Source organism: Sinocyclocheilus rhinocerous, unplaced genomic scaffold (assembly GCF_001515625.1).
Source record: "Sinocyclocheilus rhinocerous isolate Xijiao unplaced genomic scaffold, SAMN03320098_v1.1 scaffold1509, whole genome shotgun sequence".
NCBI lineage: Eukaryota > Metazoa > Chordata > Actinopteri > Cypriniformes > Cyprinidae > Sinocyclocheilus > Sinocyclocheilus rhinocerous.
Genome location: NW_015662985.1, coordinates 28,706 through 49,301, shown reverse-complemented (window position 1 = coordinate 49,301; position 20,596 = coordinate 28,706). Strand labels below are relative to the sequence as shown.

Below are 20,596 nucleotides of genomic sequence, written 5' to 3'. Positions count from 1 at the left end.
GGTGTTGGGTAGTAGGGCTCCAGCCGTAGAGGCCGAGGCGGGTGCTGGGGCCGCGGCCTCGGAGGCTGCTCCACCATGGCCTCCCGAGTCCCCTGTTCCGCCATGGCCATGGCGCCCCGAACGGGTGCTGCTCTGGAGGCCCACTGTCCCATGTCTGTCTTGAGGGACCTCCAGAGTGCCCACCCACCCCTGCCCTTTGGATGTTATGGGGCGTGAGGACACGCCTTCCAGAGGGGGGCGTTCTGTCAGACTCTGTTCCGTGTTTTGTGGTTGTTTTCCCCCTCATGTGCATTCCTTTCCCATGTTTAATTTGTCCCAGGTGTTTCCCATGATGTTTCATTGCTCCCAGGTGTGTCTCGTCATCCCCTCCTCCTGTGTGTATAAATAGTGTTCCCTGTGTGTGCTCCAGCGTCCGGTATTGTATGTTAATGAATGTGAATGTCTGCTGAAGTCTACCTCCGTTACTACGTGTGTTTTCCTGGTTCCCTTGAAGTTATTAAAATCCCATCATTAATGTACTCCTCGTCTCTCTCCGTTCCTTTCTCCTCAGTCCGCTCAGCAGTGCACCCGTGACACAGTGAGTTGAGCTAAAAGCAGTTTGGAAATGAAATGTCCATTGTGTGGCACTAAATGGTTAATGCTCTGTTGTGATCGAAAATACTATATCACCTACACAAAACCCTACCTTAACAAAAGCAATCATGAGATCAATACACATTTGCTGAAACATCCATGCTTCTACAAGTCTATAAGCACCTTTTTTTATTTTTTATGACCCATGTTTTATGGGACTCGTACCCAAACGTTACACATTACAAGTGCAATGCTGTGCCAGGCTACTGACCAAGTTTGTCAGAAAAGTCATACATATGGAGCTGTGTCAAAATATATTAGTTTACAAATTATGCACTATGATAAATGTGTTCCCTTTTGAAAACGGTCTCTCACGTTGCGCAAAACGCTATGGGGGAAACTCCTGTTTACTCTGAATTCTGAAGCCTGATTTGTTCACGTTTGTGTACAAACTACACAGACAAATGGCATTTCAACCTGCCAAAATGGCAGAGCCGACTGCCTATATAAGTCGCGCCGAATGCCATTTCATCAGAAATTTCTCTTTCAGAGTGAAGATCATCTCTTCGCTGGACTCTGGCAGCGGAATGATGCTCCTATTCAGCACTTCTCCTCAGCGGCCATCCGGCGAACATAAAAAAACAATTTTTCCTAGAGCAAATTTCCTAGCTCCAGGAGAATACAGACTACACCTCCAAGTGGTTCTGATGATTTGGTTGGTCTTTGAGAGGGCAGAGGTGGACCTCTCATTGCCCAACTTATTTCTCGTGTGACGTGTCATCCATTCTAACCTTTCTGCAAGAGCTGCTGGATAAAGGGGCACACCCCTTCCACGCTCAAAGTATATGTGTCAGCCATCATGGCGAATCATGCTGTTGTGGCTGGCAAGTCAGTTGCCAAAAGTGACCATGTTAAATTACTGATGGGAGGTCGGAGATTGAATTCACCTTGTCCTTATACTATGCCGACCTGGGACTTATCCATGGTCCTCAGGACCCTTCGAGGACCCTCTTTGAGCCACTCCATTCGACCGACTTATGGCCTCTGTCACTTAAGACCACCCTCCTTTTGGCTTTAGCCTCGGTCAAGCGAGTGGGAGATCTGTAACAGCTCTCAGTCAGCACTTCCTGCCTTGAGTTTGCCGTCTACCTTCACTAGGTTTTATAACCTGGGCGCCCCTGCCCTTCAGGCATGGATCCTGTCCGCCTAATCACCCTGATCCCCTATACGAGTGGAAAAGGTCTTAGTTATGTAGACACCAGCCTCAGGACCTGGGTCTCATTGTTACCTCATGCTTCTTAGAAGCCCTCATTGTCAGTGTTGGGGATAACGCATTACAAGTAGGGGTGCACCGATACTGAGCTCCTGTACTCGTACTCATACTCGTTAAAATGCCCCGATACCAAACGCCGATACCACACAGCATGTGACAAGTGCCATATTCAGACAAAGAAACACAGACAACAGACAGCAGAATTGAGTTATTAGAGATTAAAGATGTCTACGAAGTATATGTATGCAATGAATATAAAACATTCAGTATTAATGCCTGTATAGCTGATTTGCGCCAGCTGGTAAGCAAATCACGCTGAGTGGATTGAGCGCGCGGCGGCGCAGATGCGCGAGCTTGTCGAGTGAATATCCCTTTCTCACAGACATCACTGGAAAGTTTGGCGCACTTCTGTTGTGTGATCTTGATGTATGTTCACTTAGCACGCATCATTTGGATTAAAACTAAATCGTAAAAATAAAACCATTCATAGGGGCATTCACTATAAACGTCATTTATTTTCACCCTTAAGCATACACGACTTTCTGGCGAAAGTGAAACTAACAGCCTGTGTGAAATGCGCAGGCTGTACTGTACTTGTACCTCTCATTCTGCACCAGTAGCCTACAAATACATGTGCGCGGTGCGCCTTTTGCTTGCTTCATGAGTGTTTCTGCATTATATGAGTGGCTTTGGAAAATAAATCGCTGCACGTTTCAGATGAAAAAACGCGACTTCTATTTATGAAAATATCACAGTTAGGAGATTTATAACGAGTGGTTCCCTGCATTTTTACAGCAAATTGCGTGATTACAGTACTAAGCCGCTGCAATGGAACAGCTCTAATGCTATTAAATTAAAGATGATGTACATAGAGCAAAACAATGAACAGTGAAAGAAACAAAAACTTGTAAAATACATTTTAATGGGCATAATTAAGTGTGAAAATAACAGAGAGTTACTTTTTCAAATAAGTAACTCCAGTTACTTTGTTTCCCATGTATTGACTGACAGCTCTTGTGTTGCCATGTTGAGAGAAATCATGAATAAGTGCAGAGCGTTGCGTGTGAACATGATCTTACTGTAGTTCTAGACTAAATATGAACATGTATTTACTCATCTCACCTGCACAAAACAGATTCAGTATTCCTCAAAATGAGTAAAAACAGTAAAAATGCAAACTCAAAATATGACACAAACCTGCATAAATATGCTTTATGTATTTAATCCTATTTTATTAACCAATGTCTTTGCTACTGACCTTGAGCGAATTGATCCAGTGATCCAATTCAACCATACAAATAAGCAAAAGTGAGTTTAGATAAACATAACATTTGTGTGTGTTTTTTTTATTGCTGATCGAAGAGTGTTGAGCTTTCTTTACTTAAGCCTGAGTCTCATTCATATCACTTTTGGTGTTAAGGGGCTTTTACATTTGCCAAAAATAGAACTTTTTATATTAAAAACAAACAATCAAGCCCAGCCCAGATGTAAAAAGTAACGCAAAAGTAACGTAATGCATTACGTTCTATAAAAAGTAACTAAGTAACGTAACTAGTTACTTTTTTTAGGGAGTAACGCAATATTGTAATGCATTACTTTTAAAAGTAACTTTCCCCAACACTGCTCATTGCAGACACTCCGGGGCTGAGCTCGCAGAGTGGCTTTGTTCTGCACTTATTTATAGCACGTCACTATTGGATACGTTCCCCATTGCGTTTTACGCAACATGAGAGACCATCTTCAAAAGGGGGAATGCTCCGGTTACTAACGTAACCTCGGTAAAGCTGAATGATGCACGATGCAGCTGTCGATGACTGTTACTAGCGGTTGAAAGCTGTTGTTATGATTATTCATGAGTTGATATAACATATTATACGTTTTTTTTTATAATGCATTATGCATTCATTATAATGCCTTAAGAATACCCTTATAATGTATTATAAATACGGGCTTCATAGAAAGTTACCAAAGATTCTGATAAAATGGCATTCAGCACAGAGTTACAGCCAGTTGACTCATTTTGGCGGGCTGAAATGCCATTTGTTCGTGCAGCTACACGAACGTGAACAAATCAGGCTTCAGTATAAACAGGAGTTTCTCCCATAGCGTTTTATGCAATGCTCGTTCCCGATATCTAAGGGAACCAAGATTACGTTGGTAACCGGAGTGTTTTCAGGTCATAACATAGTATTGTTCAATATTGTTCAAGTATCGTTCTATATAGGAACCGAACGAAAATAAATCTTTATTAATCATAATTTGTTAAAAAAAGTTGGTGTTTTACTGCCGCTAGTATTCATTTCAGCTGGCAACTGCTGTGAATTATATGTATAGGTACGTTTTTTTTTTTTTTTGCAAAAGCATGTTTTTTCCAGTGAGCCTGTATTTCCTCTCTTTATAACAAAATGTACATAACTTTGACAGAGGTTAAAAGCAAAAGCTTACAGTTACAGCTGGTTGATAGTTTAATCTGGCCTGTTAGCCAGCTGTACTGATCTGATCCTAAGAGAACTAAAACAAGGCCAGAGAATCTAAATATAGACCCTGCTTTTCACAGTATTACAAGGCTTGACCTACGAATGACTAGGGCTTTTTGTAAATATTCTTTTGGGCTGTTGCCCTTCAAGAATACGCAAACATAGCCATTAATTTCCCTCATGGGGTTGTTTGTAGCAAAAATAATGTGTTGACAGTTCCAAAAGCAATTCATATTTTGTAATATTTGCGTACATGTTGTATTTTAAGATTAAATTAGGGAACATCTTGAAAACATCTGTACCAGGAACTCTGCTTGAAGGTAAATAATCAGCATGTTGTTTTTGGACATTACAATTCTTTCCTTACGCCCCAGCAGAATGAATAACCCAGGATGTGATATTATGGTCCTATGCTTTAATAGCAGAATACTCATGAAAGAGGTCCTGAGAGATTACAATGTTCATCTGTTGACTATGAATGATTTCCTCATGGCAAGATTTAGCAACATGACAGGAAGAGCATGAGGCAATGTGACAGGCTTACCAATATTTTAAAAGAGCACCTGAGGCTGGTGCGTGCTATACATTCGATGCCAAACAGGCTTCGTTTACAGTCATAGTGGGAAGGCTGCTGTTTGGAGTCACTAAGCGGCGTGATATTTTTAGCGCATTGAATATCTATATATAGCATACTTGTAAGGTCATCTGGGTCACGTTCGCCAGTGTCATCTCACCATAAACAGGAGATGGCTGGCTAAAAGGGATTGTGGGTAATCTTTCCTGTCTCACTAAATGTGAAAGGGTTTCAGCCTTGTTATTATCCCGAGGGATGGGATTATTATTCTCCATCTCTAAAACAAGCTTGGTCTGAAGATGACCTGAAAAAAACATGAATGTGGTTAAGCTCTCTCTTGCTTTCTCAATGTGAGTCTACTCTATTTATGAGTGACCAAACAGAGCTTGTTTATTACATTTGAGCTAAATCAATCATACACTTCAGGAGAAAATTTTTTATATATATATTGTAACGGGGTGAAGAATCACACAACAGGAAATCTCAATCAATACCCCGGAGGGTGGATTTATTGAATGGACAGCACCTGAGTTAAATATTTGAGTGTCACAGCAAAGGGTCTGAATACTTTGGACCATGTGATATTTCAGTTTTTCTTTTTTAATAAATCTGCAAAAATGTCAACAATTCTTTTTTTTTCTGTCAATATGGGGTGCTGTGTGTACATTAATGAGGAAAAAAAATTAACTTAAATGATTTTAGCAAATGGCTGCAATATAACAAAGAGTGAAAAATTAAGGGGGTCTGAATACTTTCCGTACCCACTGTATATATATATATATATATATATCCAAATGTTTTAATCACCACTACTGTATTGCAAACAGGACATTCTAATTACAGTAAACTGCATTCAAACTAATATCTCATAAAGAAAATTATTTCTGAAGGTCTCATGAAGTTCATTAACTTTAATCTTTTTTCTTAATGTATATGAGTGATCAAACTGAGCTTGTTTTCTGATTGTCTTTATTTCAGTTCATCGATCACACAACTCGGAGAGGAAAGAAAATGAATGAACTGATTTATTTATCGATTCCACATTTTTAATCACCGCTAATTATTATAAACTATTGATTGCAATAAAGATTACTACATAGCTAAAAAAACAAATAAATAACATAGAAATATCACATGTAGAGAGAAGTTTTGAATTCTTCACAGTGGTACAAATCTACATATATTGTCTAATAAGTTACTTTTCACTAAAACCAAAAATGTATTGTATCAAAAGTAAGCAAACTTGACTTTAAACAGAGAAATCCTTCAATGAGTTGATGTCACTTTTTAAAACTGTAGTGACCAAATGACTGAATGGTCTAGAACGCTCAGAAGTTAGAGAGAGACTTTAAGTGGCACTCGTTCCTGGCAGCCTTTGTTTGGTGGTGTTGAATTCTGGTAGGACAGTCTCACAAAAATAACAATCAGTATAACGCCTGTAAACAAGAACATAAAATGTGATTGCAGGAACTGCAAATTGTGTTATCCTCTTCTGTTTCCAATCATTTCAGGATGTTCTGAATGAGCAGTGTACATGTCTCACCTATAACTCCCAGAGTTCCGAGCAGGATGCCCACTGTTGACTGAATAGTGGGCATGCCCTGAAGCTGTTTTGGTGCTGTTCTACAGTTCCCCCTCACATTGCATGGGCAAACTGTCACTGTGAGAGAAACATTGACCATTGAGCTCTTTTTAAGTGGGTTATAGGGGCAATGGTTGCACACAGGAAAATAGGACATATGGAGCACTACTGAGGGTGATTGCATCGGTGAGGTCTCGTGGGAAACTAGCATGAGAGTCAGACAAGATTAGATTGTGACAGGGAGGGAGAGAGAGAAGCCATGCACCTGTGCCCATGCATCACTGGAGACTGTGTGAACAGGATGTTTCATGAGAGAATCTATTAAACCAATGGATGTGAATGCATGACCCAATCACACACCAAAACATACAGCATTGGTTCTCAACCTTTTTGGCCCCCATATTGGCTAAGATAATTCATCTGGTATTTCTGCTGTAATTACAACAACACTGCTTGTTTTTAAACTTTTTTTTAATTAACAAACTGGCAGTGTTGATATATAAATTAAACACGATTCATTTTTAGATAAGATTCAGGATCCTGTATGTTTTTAAATACAAATAAGTTATTGAGGGGGAAAAGAAATATGATTTTAGATTATATCTTGTTTTTTTGTGTTTTAGCATTTTAATTAATTTACATTTTTTTACATAATTATTAAGTAATAATACATCAATTATTTTAAGTCATCCTGTGGCCCCTTTAAGAACCTCTTCTTGTCAGGTAAATATGCACATACAGTATGCTCAACATAAAAATTATCAGTTTTTATTCAAGTCAAAAATGGTATTTTAATTTTTTTTTTTTTAATGTGATAAGATCAACTGGTTTTATTTTTTTATTAACCTGTATACATGTTTTATTTATTTTTAAATGAATTAAATCTACCTTCAACTGCATGCATCCATTTTTAACAATGGTCCTTCCAGGGAATATGTAAAAGAAGGCAAAATCTAAATAAACATTGATTTAACTTGAAAAATCTCACGTATTATCACAACCTCACATCAGTGAGCTTTATGAGAAAACAAGGCTCCATCATTACAGATACTGACTACATTAGAGCTAAATTGTTTCACAAAAATCCTCTGACTGAACAGTCATTAAGTTTATTTGTACATTTTTAATGCTTGTTTTATCATGGAAATGTGGCTTAATTGCATTTTTATGTGACGGGGGAACATAGTGAGCGATCCAAATTTAAACAATGTCATTTGTGACCTCCAATGAACATTACAGTCTCCATTGAGCCAATTTAACATTGTGTTCAGACAGCTGATGAATGCAATGTATGAACATAATCAAATGATGTACATGGTTTCCTTCTTTACGTAAACATGCTCTCTTTTCATTCATTCAGTTCTATGTTAGTCCGTGTGTTACCTGGCAGATTGATGAATGTGCTTCTGGGTGGAGAGCTGCTGTCTGAGATGGTAAAAGGTACAATGTAAACCTCTGGAGGCAGGTATGGGACATTCAAAGACAGGTTGGTGTGAGTGTCTGTGGAAAAAAAATGACATCCCAGCTTACATTTCTATGAAAGATCATAAAGAACAATGTTGTTGCTCTTACCAGTTATTATGTTGGCTTGACAACATAAATATTAGCAATGCGCTAAAATATGCTAGCATGGAAGTTAGTAAGGAGTTACTATAACATGCTAGAAACATGCTAATAATATGCTAAAACATGTTAGCAACATGTTACAACATGTTAAAATGCTAGCATTGTGTTAAAACAGCTTAGCAACCATCAAACTTAATTTTAAACTTTCAGATGAGGCCAGCGTCAAAGTTTGTCCTTACAAACTTTATTTTCTCTAGTTATTAATATGAATTATAATATTTACCCTTGGAATAAAAATAATAATAATTAGGTGACACAACATTAAGTCAAGCAGTCGAGTGTAATGTTGCTGAGTAAATCTTATGGAAAAACTCCTCACTGGGCCCAGTCAGGATTTGGCCATGTGACGCAGAAGCAAGAACTGAGTCCAGTAAACAAGAGGCTGTTATCAGTCTCTGCTCACTCTTATCGATGGTCCAAGAAGCCCCACTAGTGTCCTTTGACACTAGAGTCCTTTAATGTGCTAGTCAACAGGGGACTAAAGGGGTCACCAGTACTAAACGAGTACAGGATTATCTCTCACAGGTATCTCTCTTGTCAGAGGTGACCATTATGTTGCCCATGGCCTCCACATCAAAAGCTTTCTGGTGGAACCACTTAAAGAAATGTATAGTTAATTCTACACAATATAGACAGTACAATACAACTATCTATCGGGCCTATTCATAGTTTTCAGTCACGTGAAAACTGCAGCACAAGCATGTCCATCTCTTTCATGCCATGAATATTTAGATCACCTCTCAAAAGAAGAAAAACAAAGATATGTGATCAAACTTGGGCACATATACATTGTGAAAAACGCTTAACATGGCTTAATGTAGACTGTGATTTTAAAAGATCAAATTCAGTGTACACCTGATTGATGATGCGTAGTAAATACGGGCAAGCAGATGACTTTCTTATTTGTAATTTTTAATCTTTTTTTATCCTTCATTCAAATTCAGTTCAAATTCAGGAACTGAACTCCATCAGACATTAAAGAGGTGGATGTGCTTGTGTCATGAGTGGACACACACACCACAGAAGAAAAGACACATGTTCAGGGTGAAATATAAATTGAGACCTACAGACGCCAGACTACATCATCCCTCACCATCATTCTCGACAGGCTTTCATGATAGAGCATGTAAAGCTGAACAAGTAAAAAAGGAAGAGAGAGAGGTGAGTGTGGAAAAAAAAAAAAGAAACTCACTGTTGGATGTCTAAAGATCAATCACATGAAAAGTCAATGGAAGTACACTTTTAGCCTCTCAACCTACCGGCCCCAGCTGTGAGATCATATAAATTAAAGGCAGCATAATTACCCCATGTCACTAGAGGAGGCCTTTTTATCCATTAACAAGAAGGAAAAAATAAACTTAGAAATACTGAGACAGAGACCAAGAAGAAAAAATTGAGCGTGAAAGAAAAGGAGTGAACAACAGAATCAAAATCTATTTGATTCTGGTCCGTGACTCAGACGCTGCAACTAAGTCAACCTGCTCACCGGCATGAGCTTGGCACATTAACGATGCCTAAAGCTATCAGGAAGAGAGCCATTAAGCTTATTACACCCAACACAGATTTGTCTGAAGACACTAAACATGGAGGGCAATTTCCTTTGTCAGTACGCTCTTTTCCCCAGACCTGCACTGTGTGTGATTCAGCAAGTGGAAAGCATGGCACCCAGTTCGGATGACGTCTTAATTTGACTGTATAGATGCTACAGTCACAGCACAGCAGTTTTTTTTCTTTTCTTTTCAAATCTCTAATTTTATCGACATTGACGTCATTGCTAGAGGAGGTCAGTGTAACCGGGCATGTCAGCGCTATTGTGATTATAGAAGGTTTGGACACATTAAGGGAATGAGTGAAGATCGTCTGACATGTATTTTTTAAATGACTGACAGACAAATAGATCTTTAAAGACGGGTCACATAGTTCTTGGGCGATGGGGAAGATTTGTCACTTCACATTCAGCCCAAGTATTATTCAGTACGTAGAGGGGCTGGAATTGGGTAAAGGAATAGACAAACCATTGATGGGAGTGAGCTTCCAGTTGCGGCGGACAGTGGCGTCACTGCGGAGGGAGAAGTTGAGCCTTCCTCCATGCTGGGGCCCATCGCTGTCCCGAGAGGCCAGAACCAGAGCCTGATCCTCCCAGCGAGGTGTGCACAGGTACTTCCAGGAGTAATCGCCCACCAGAACAGGGCTGTTGTCATTTACATCCAGAATGTGCACTGTCACCAGCGTGGAGGCCGACAAAGAGGAATTACCTGAAGGAGAGAAGAGGTGGCAGAAAACATTTTTATCTTAAAAGGTATTTAGTGCGCATTTAGTCTGTGTATTTTAGTATGTGTGTGGAATCTCTTAAAGGGATAGCTCACTCAAAAATGAAGATTTTTTTTCAAGAATGTTGGTAACCAAACAGTTTTGGTGACCATTGACTTCCATTGTATTGCCAACAAAAGACCGAGACATTTTTCAAAATTTTCTGTTCCAGTAAAGAAAGAAAGTTGTACAGGTTTGGAATGACATGAGGGTGAGTAAATGATGACAATTTTTTTGGTGAACTATCCTTTAATGAAAGTTAGCAAATACACTAAAAATCCACACTATGTGCCATGCCACAAAAGCTTTATTATACAGTGAATTAAGCCATGCATTATTAATATCATGTACAGTCGTGGTCAGAATTATTGGCACCCTTGGTAAATATGATCAAAGAAGGCTGTGAAAATAAATCTGCATTGTTAATCATTTTGATCTTTTATTTAAAAAAAATCACAAATATCTAACCTTTCATTGAACTAAAACAATTGAAATACACGTTTATACACGACTGTATATAAACAGAGATGCAACTCTAGCCATAGTTCAGTGGATTGTGGTTGGTATAAATAAGCTGCTTGCACTGTTTCTTCGCTCTTTTCACTGCAGGAGATGGTTTAACGCAGGCATTAACATGATGCTAAATATTGGTCAGGAGCTGCGTTAAAGAGAAGCTACTCACTGCAGAATAAATGGGTGGAGCTTACGTCTCGCTCCTCCCTGCTAGACGTCCAGCGAGGAGGAGCAAATGTAATTTTTGCCTAATGATTGGAGCTAGAATATGCAACCACACCCTAACCTTACCTACAACTCTCCCTCCACCCCATTAGATGTCCAGAGAGGTGGAGCTGGAAGTCATTTGACTCTGCAGTGAGTACCACTTGGCAATAAAGGCTGTGCAGACTGAGATTAGTGCTACAAAGCTCAATGGCATCAGTCTCTGTTTAACCAAGAGAGAGCTATTATTATAAAACAATAAAGTCTGATTTGAAAAGGAATATTAAACTTCATAATCTTATATTTTATCTTGCAAAGAACAGCTCTTGCTGCCAGAATCACATTAGATGAAAAAGTCCATAGACTACATATTACAGATGAAAGGAGTGAATTTATTTCCTTATGAAATTAACTCTTCATGAAACCAATACTCAGGAACTCACACAAAACAGACACCATGCAATAAAACAATAAAACTTATCTGGAGAAGAAAGGTAAAAGGTTGTTGATGCTATGCATTTTAGACCGTGTGTCTTGTGTTAAATTAGGATAACTGTTACATGTGTGACTATGTAAAATTCGTTTGACTCCTGCATGGAACACTTGGCTATTTTCCATATAGCTACAGTAAACCATGTTGCCACACGGATACAATATGTTTCACAATTGCATTATCCTTTCTAAATTGGCTTCTAATTGTTTCATTATGTAATTGGCATGATACACTTTTACCTGACTAATAATTTTTTTTTATATTTGATCTATTCTGGATTCTCCTAAAATCATTATGACCAGTAAATCATAGGAGGCTAATGCTACCGTAAATCTGTGTCCAGGAAAGGACAAACTGAAGGCTTGTGAATGAAAGGAGCAGTTGGCACTTCATCTGAAGACCTTTTGATTTCTGTCTATCACTGATTTAGCAAGATGTATGGAAGTGGCTAAATTAAACTTTTTGTAAGAGTGAGCAGTAGGCAACCAACTAAAAGGTATTAGCTAACTTATTACACCCTCTGACTAAGATCAGACTGGCTAGTTTGCGTGCATGAATTTACCGCAACCCCGGGGCGCGTTTCTCTGAGCGGCATTGGGTCCCTGATGAACGAATAATTGAAAGTATGGGATTCCCAGAAGAATCAAATATCTAAATTAATATACAATCAATATTTGTGATCATTAAGTTTAGGCAATATTTCTAATTAAAAACTGATCACTTGAAGGCTAGTTTGCGTGCATGAATTTACCGCAACCCCGGGGCGCGTTTCTCTGAGCGGCATTGGGTCCCTGATGAACGAATAATTGAAAGTATGGGATTCCCAGAAGAATCAAATATCTAAATTAATATACAATCAATATTTGTGATCATTAAGTTTAGGCAATATTTCTAATTAAAAACTGATCACGTGAAATTGGAGTCAGATTGAACACGGAGCTAGACTAAAATTTTAACTAAATCCTGATAAATTCAGAAGCGCAAGTAAAAGACAGAATATGCATTAAACATTAAACCAGGCCACTGGATTCCGCGTTTTGGGCTGGCGGGTGGATCCTTACACAGAAGAAAAAAAGAGAAGAAAAGCCTCCAAAATAAACAAATAACAAAAACACCAAAGATAAATTCTAATTTTCCTGAAGGAGCTGAAAAACAACAAAACAAAATCACAACACTCACTAGAAAGCCCCAAGAAAATGAATAACAAAATTGCAACTAATTTCAGACAGACCTTAATTGAGTGTTTGCATTTTAAGCCTGCCCTGTAAAACATTCATATAGTTACACTTTTATGTATTTACATATTTTGTTATGACACTTATATAGCAAAGACAGTAATATATTGAGCTGAATTTTAGCCTCTTAACTTTAGAATTGTTTTTGTAAACAGACTAATATTTCACACAAAATAGTTTGAAATTAAACAATAATTGGCAGACCACCTGCGGTACCACCATGGACGTCCTAGGCCTTATGGACTCCCTGATGAAGACCCCATCACTAATGAATGACTAATAAATGACTCCCTAGTTGAAGACCAGACCTTAAACAAGAAGTTTGTAAGATTTATGTCAAAAAACATTCTCTTAATCCAGTTTGTTGCTCATCGACTACTATAAGTACGTCATTAATGGGTTTATCTCCCCCAAAAGTGTAAACACTGAACTTCCCAGGCAGGCACCATCAAAAGATTTAGGGTGGCCCACTCAGATTTGTCAATCTTTTTCCAGCCTAAACTAAAGAGAGAGACTGGGGGGTAGCTACTATTGCAGGCAGAGCCAGAGGGTGTTTAGCCGGTGTTGGACCATGGCTGATGCGTTACATGGGAAAAGAAATTCAGATTTGGTTAAAGAAGTGCAAGTCAAAATGCAAAGATTTGCCAAAATATGCAGAAATAGACAATGGGGTAAAACAAGGGTTAACTTTGGCGGTGCTTTTAAAAGATGTAGAAATTAAATGGAATGTTTGGGTTTCAATCAAGATGCGGAACTTGTGGAGCTTCTTCTTAACAGGTACTCTAAAGCTAAACTCAAGTTTCTGCCACACATGTTAGCTGTGTACTATCAATTCCCAAATTAAATAATAAGATATTGTAGGGATAATAATAATAGTAAGGAAGTGATGAGGTATAAGGTTGTTTGAAAATATGCTTTATTTTATATATATATATATATATATGCAACCCTTTCTGTCTATTTTTATGCATCTCTTTCTGCAGCCCAGAGTAAAGTACAATTCCTAACTAAAGAGAGAGACTGGGGGGTAGCTACTATTGCAGGCAGAGCCAGAGGGTGTTTAGCCGGTGTTGGACCATGGCTGATGCGTTACATGGGAAAAGAAATTCAGATTTGGTTAAAGAAGTGCAAGTCAAAATGCAAAGATTTGCCAAAATATGCAGAAATAGACAATGGGGTAAAACAAGGGTTAACTTTGGCGGTGCTTTTAAAAGATGTAGAAATTAAATGGAATGTTTGGGTTTCAATCAAGATGCGGAACTTGTGGAGCTTCTTCTTAACAGGTACTCTAAAGCTAAACTCAAGTTTCTGCCACACATGTTAGCTGTGTACTATCAATTCCCAAATTAAATAATAAGATATTGTAGGGATAAGAATAATAGTAAGGAAGTGATGAGGTATAAGGTTGTTTGAAAATATGCTTTATTTTAATTTTATATATATATATATATATGCAACCCTTTCTGTCTATTTTTATGCATCTCTTTCTGCAGCCCAGAGTAAAGTACAATTCCTTGAAGGTCAGAAGCTCTCAGATACCGAGGTATGTGTATTATTTTTATCTATCATCTAGAGTTTCTTTATTTTTCCCTCCTCTTATACACTCCCTCTCATTTTCGACCCTGCTTCAACACTCAAGACCACGGAAGACAGGGAGTTGTGAGTCATATCTCTTGTTCTCATCTAATCTCTCTCCTTTTTTCTCCCCCGTACACATTTGTGACTGAGCATTCTGGACTGCACTGATTTCTCATCTGAAAGCGCTGATGGGGGCAGAAGGTAATTGGAGGGTGAACCGTGACCTTCACACCTCAAATCTTTGATCTGCGCCCTACATTCAGGTGCAGAGAAATGATGTGGAATTCTATAGCACACACACATTGTTCACACACCGCAACATCTCAGCTGGTGACTCATTCACAGCTAGTTACAATGTCTGAGATTTCTCTCATGGCGTGTGTATGTGGCCCAGAATTTTTTAGTGAGATTTGATACTGAATAGAGCCTGTCACAGCGTTTCGAAATGTCAAGTGTCTCGACAGCACTGATGATTCTGAAAAAAAGAAAGCCGAGGGATGTTGATTTTACCCAGATGTCTCGCATTGATAGCATCTTCTTCTTGTACTTGCTCTGTATAATAACTTCAGTTTGATGGACATGTTTATTCAAACAAACAACATGAATTGACAGCCCTCCACAGTGAATGCATGCATGAGGAGGGGGTAAAATGTCGCTTACGCCCATCTTCAGCTACCACCTCCATGGTGTAGGTGCTGTTCTCCTCTCTGTCCAAAGCTTGGACCGTCTTGAGCTCTCCGGAGTACTTCCCAATGGAGAAATATTTCTTAGTGTCTCCTCTCAGTGAATACCTGAAGAAAGAACAGCTTTTGAATCACATATTCTCTTTCATAATCAAGCAATTATAACATTATGGATTATAATGCAAAAAAAAAGGCTTTTAGTAAAACAATCTACAAAGAATTACATTAAATTGATCAAAAGTGAGACTAAAGACATTTGAAATGTTACAAAAGATTTTTATATCAAATAAATGCTGTTCATTCTATTCATCAAAGAATCCTGAAATAAATGTATCACGTTTTCCACAAAAATATAAAGCTGCCCAACTGTTTTCAGATTTTAAATAATAATATGTTTTCAGCATATTAGAATAATTTCTGAAGTATCATGTGACACTGAAGACTGGAGTAATGGCTGCTGAAAATTCAGCTTTACCATCACAGCAATAGATTACATTTTCAAATATATTACAAAAGAAACTCATAACCTCTGATTGTGGCAATAACACGTCCTGGCTCCTCCCCTTCTCTGACAGTGACTTCATAATGGCTTTGAGACAAAACGGGGCCTTCATTGATGTCATCGATAAAAATGGTGACAGTTGCTGTGGATGCTGGTCCGTACCTTCCTCGGACCAGAGCAACTGGGTTCTGAGCGCTCAGTACCAGTATATACTCATTCTCCCGCTCAAAGTCCAGCACCTGCACACAGTTGGCCAATGAGCACACTGTTAGTACATTACATTTTTTTTCAAGAGAAAATAATGCCACATTGTAATTATGAAAATAATAATATAAAAAGAACAAAAAGCAGTGTTCTGATTTTCACAGGCAGTTGTTTTAATAATCTGTACCAGCACACTGTAGACCAGGACAAAAATCACACAATCTGAGAGTGTCTCACTGGTCATCACAATGTGTCAAACTGCATTTCTGAAGGTAAAATGTGTTCAAATCAGGTTCTGAATGACCCATTGTATGCTCTGATGTCATTCTTCAGACTGAAGGTCAGATATTTCTCTGGATGCTCACAACCTGCTGACATCACTCTGGCTATATGTCATACACTGGGCTGTCTTGGTAACAGAATGCAGATAAATGCCGATCTGAGAGCGGGCGATGTCAAAACAGTTTTTGGTTATCCATACCTGTAATTGTCATCTTTTCATTTTCATTTCTCATTTAACTTAATTCTCAAGGCTTCACCTTTAAAGCTTGTTTGTTGAAAAATCAACAACAACAACAAAAATCATCCAGATTGAAGAATGCTCGCCAGACCCAGGAAATGAATTGGGGACCACGGTCTGACATGATGTCCTCGGGTAGTCAGCTGCTTCCATCACAGTGGGTAGACCCTTTAGCGGAATGAGTTTGGCATCTTGTAGATACTCCAGATTTTTATGATCTGTGATGATGGTAAATGGGTGACGGGAGCCCTCGAGTCAATGCCTCCACTCCTTGAGGGTCAATTTCATGCCAAGCAGCTCACGGTTACCAATACCATGGGACAGCTTTTTTTGAGTAGAAGGCACATGGATGGAGTACCAGAGGTTCACCCTGCCACTGAGAGAGGATGTCTCCCACCCCGGTGATGGATGCGTCTACCTTGACCAGGAAGGGAAGCTTGTGATCAGGAAGCACAAGGGCAGGAGCTGATGTAAAGGCGTCCTTCAGTTGTTGGAAAGCCTCTTGTGCAGCGGATGTCCAGGATAGGGACTTGGGCCTTTGTTGGAGCAGGGATGTTAAAGGTGAGCTGAGCTGACTGAAATTAGCCATATACCGGCGGTATAAATTGGCAAAGCCCAGGAAGCATTGGAGATCCTTGATGGTGCTTGGAGTAGGCCAGTACCTTACTGCCTGGACCTTCTTCGGGTCTATTTGTATGCCGTTGCGGTGAATAATATAGCCCAGAAAGTGAAGCTTGTCACGATGGAACTCACATTTCACATTTCTTGAGGTAAAGATGGTGCGGTCTCAGCTTGGTCAGGACCTGCTTCACATGGTGGCGATGTTTGGTCAGGTTCCAGGAGTAGATCAGGATATCATTGATGTAGACAATGACGAACTGGTGGAGGAACTCCCGGAACACCTCGTTCATGAAACCCTGGAATACGGAGGGTGAGTTAGCAAGCCCATACAGCATGACTTGATATTCATAATGCCCAGATGGAGTAACAAAGGCGGTCTTCCACTCGTCACCCTCACGTATCTGGATGAGATTGTACGCGCTCAGCAGGTCCAGCTTGGTGAAGATGCGAGCTCCCCGCAGTTGCTCCAGGGTGGCAGGGACTAAGGGTAGAGGATAACTGTCACAGTGAGGCTCTGTGACTAGAGGCTCTTATTATGAGAAGGACACTTAATTTGACACGAGACTGTGAACATACATGTATGCATAAACTTCCCTATCTGTTTTGCGCAAATTGAACACCAGTTAACACAGATATGTTTGTGTCACTGATCATGTATATTAATTAATGTTCCTGTCCTCATGTAATTTCTTCCTCAGTTTAACATTTAATGATTCTTAAATTTCACTATGTTGATTTATGTATTGTGTTGTGTTAAGAAGTAAAGCAAGACTGGTAATCATATTACAACTTACATATTGTAAACAGTCATACTTACGTACTGGAACATTTTCCCACCCCAAACAGACAAAACCCAGTCACAGTAAATGCCACCATTTTGAAGATCGCATTCCCGCCAATAGATGGCACAGTTCATTGTTCTCATGTATGATGGGGAGGTTGATGATAGAATTCTTTCTTGGTTGAGCATTGTTAAGTATTAATAATTAATTCAGTTTGTTTTGTTCCAAATTTCTATGCATTTTGTAATATTATAACAGTTTACCTCTTTGTTGCTGTTAAAGCATATTTATTTGTAAGTTTCTTTATTACCTTTAATTTCCAAATGGTTTAGTCCAAGTAGGAGGGGCTTTACCTTTTTTTAAGATGGCCTCTCAGAGTTGTTGTGGGACTTTTTTTTCTCGTCTCCTTCCTTTCTATCAAGCTACTGCCCACACTCCAGTCCAGTAGGTGGCGGTAAATGCACCTTTAAGTTGGTTTGCCAACCGCCAATACAATTAAAAGAAGAAGAAGAAGAAGAAGAAGAAGTTGTTGTGGGACTCCTAGAGTGAGCTGAATTACAGCTGTGACATGGAATTGCTGCCTTTTGGGTCAATTTATTGGCATAGTCAAAAGTTTGTTGGTAGATAATATGAACAGGTTTTTTTCTTTGTATGAATTTTTGGACTTTCACTGTAAATATTTATTTACTATTTAAAAATATTTCTCTGCCTTTCTCACACAGAACAACCTCCTCGACAGCAACCAGTCTGGTTTCCGAAGTCGACATTCAACCAAGACTGCCTTGCTCTCAGTTGTTGAAGCCCTAAGACTGGCAAGAGCAGATTCCAAATCTTCAATACTTATCTTGCTGGATCTGTCCGCTGCTTTTGACATGGTTAACCACCATATCATCCTGTCAACCCTATTGTCAAAAGGGCATCTCAGGAACCACACTCCAGTGGTTTGAGTCTTATCTCTCAGATAGGTCCTTCAAGATATCTTGGAGAGGTGAGTAAATGCCACCATTTTGAAGATCGCATCCCCGCCAATAGATGGCACAGTTCATTGTTCTCATGTATGATGGGGAGGTTGATGATCTGTAGAATTCTTGGTTGAGCATTGTTAAGTATTAATAATTAATTCAGTTTGTTTTGTTCCAAATTTCTATGCATTTTGTAATATTATAACAGTTTACCTCTTTGTTGCTGTTAAAGCATATTTATTTGTAAGTTTCTTTATTACCTTTAATTTCCAAATGGTTTAGTCCAAGTAGGAGGGGCTTTACCTTTTTTTAAGATGGCCTCTCAGAGTTGTTGTGGGACTTTTTTTTCTCGTCTCCTTCCTTTCTATCAAGCTACTGCCCACACTCCAGTCCAGTAGGTGGCGGTAAATGCACCTTTAAGTTGGTTTGCCAACCGCCAATACAATTAAAAGAAGAAGAAGAAGAAGAAGAAGAAGTTGTTGTGGGACTCCTAGAGTGAGCTGAATTACAGCTGTGACATGGAATTGCTGCCTTTTGGGTCAATTTATTGGCATAGCCAAAAGTTTGTTGGTAGATAATATGAACAGGTTTTTTTCTTTGTATGAATTTTTGGACTTTCACTGTAAATATTTATTTACTATTTAAAAATATTTCTCTGCCTTTCTCACACAGAACAACCTCCTCGACAGCAACCAGTCTGGTTTCCGAAGTCGACATTCAACCAAGACTGCCTTGCTCTCAGTTGTTGAAGCCCTAAGACTGGCAAGAGCAGATTCCAAATCTTCAATACTTATCTTGCTGGATCTGTCCGCTGCTTTTGACATGGTTAACCACCATATCATCCTGTCAACCCTATTGTCAAAAGGGCATCTCAGGAACCACACTCCAGTGGTTTGAGTCTTATCTCTCAGACAGGTCCTTCAAGATATCTTGGAGAGGTGAGGTGTCCAAGTCACAACATCTAACTACTGGGGTGCCTCAGGGCTCAGTTCTTGGACCACTTCTCTTCTCTGTCTACATGGCATCACTAGGTTCTGTCATTCAGAAACATGGCTTTTCATATCACTGCTATGCTGATGACACTCAACTCTACCTCTCATTTCATCCTGATGATCCGACGATAGCTGCTCGCATCTCGGCTTGTCTAACAGGCATTTCTTGCTGGATGAAGGACCATCCCCTTCAACTCAACCTTGTTAAGACAGAACTGCTTGTGGTTCCATCAAACCCATCGTTTCATCACAATTTCACCATTCAGTTAGGCACATCAACCATAACTCCTTCAAAAACAGCCAGAAACCTTGGAGTTATGATTGATGATCAGCTAACTTTCTCAGACCACATTGCTAAAACTGCCCGTTTCTGCAGATTTGCTTTATTTAACATCAAGAAGATCAGGCCCTTTCTTTCAGAACATGCAACACAACTCCTTGTTCAAGCTCGTGTTCTGTCCAGGCTGGACTATTGCAATGCTCTCCTGGCAGGTCTTTCAGCCAGTTTTATCAAACTTTTACAATTAATCCAGAACGCAGCAGCAAGATAAATTTTTAATGAGCCAAAAAGAATGCACGTCACACCTCTGTTCATCAATTTGCACTGGCTACTCCAATTTACACTGTTCCCTCCTGGTGGAATGACCTGCCCAACTCAATCCGAGCAGCTGAGTCCTTAGCCATCTTCAAGAATCGGCTAAAAACACACCTGTTCCACCTTTATTTGACCCTCTAACTCTAGCACTTTCTATTCTATTTTAATTCTACTTTATCTATTTATCTTTTTTTATAAAAAAAAATAACACTACCTTTCTATTTTTTCTATTCTATCTACTTGTTTTTCTTTGTGTGTGTGTGTGTGTGTGTATATATATATATATATATATATATA

At 39.2% G+C, this 20,596-nt stretch overlaps 1 protein-coding gene across 1 annotated transcript in view; it reads right to left on the bottom strand.

Moving 5' to 3' along the window:
• Positions 1 to 6,074: 6,074 nt before the first annotated feature.
• Positions 6,075 to 20,596, bottom strand: part of cdh16 (cadherin 16, KSP-cadherin) — a 37,396-nt gene continuing 22,874 nt past the window's right edge. The window contains exons 13-18 of the mRNA XM_016538966.1: positions 15,633 to 15,862; positions 15,099 to 15,229; positions 10,121 to 10,360; positions 7,863 to 7,979; positions 6,441 to 6,557; positions 6,075 to 6,333 (exon numbers count right to left, since the gene is read on the bottom strand). Coding sequence (XP_016394452.1) covers positions 6,233 to 6,333; positions 6,441 to 6,557; positions 7,863 to 7,979; positions 10,121 to 10,360; positions 15,099 to 15,229; positions 15,633 to 15,862 — 936 coding nt within the window. The 3' untranslated portion in view covers positions 6,075 to 6,232. The remainder of the gene's footprint in view (positions 6,334 to 6,440; positions 6,558 to 7,862; positions 7,980 to 10,120; positions 10,361 to 15,098; positions 15,230 to 15,632; positions 15,863 to 20,596) is intronic.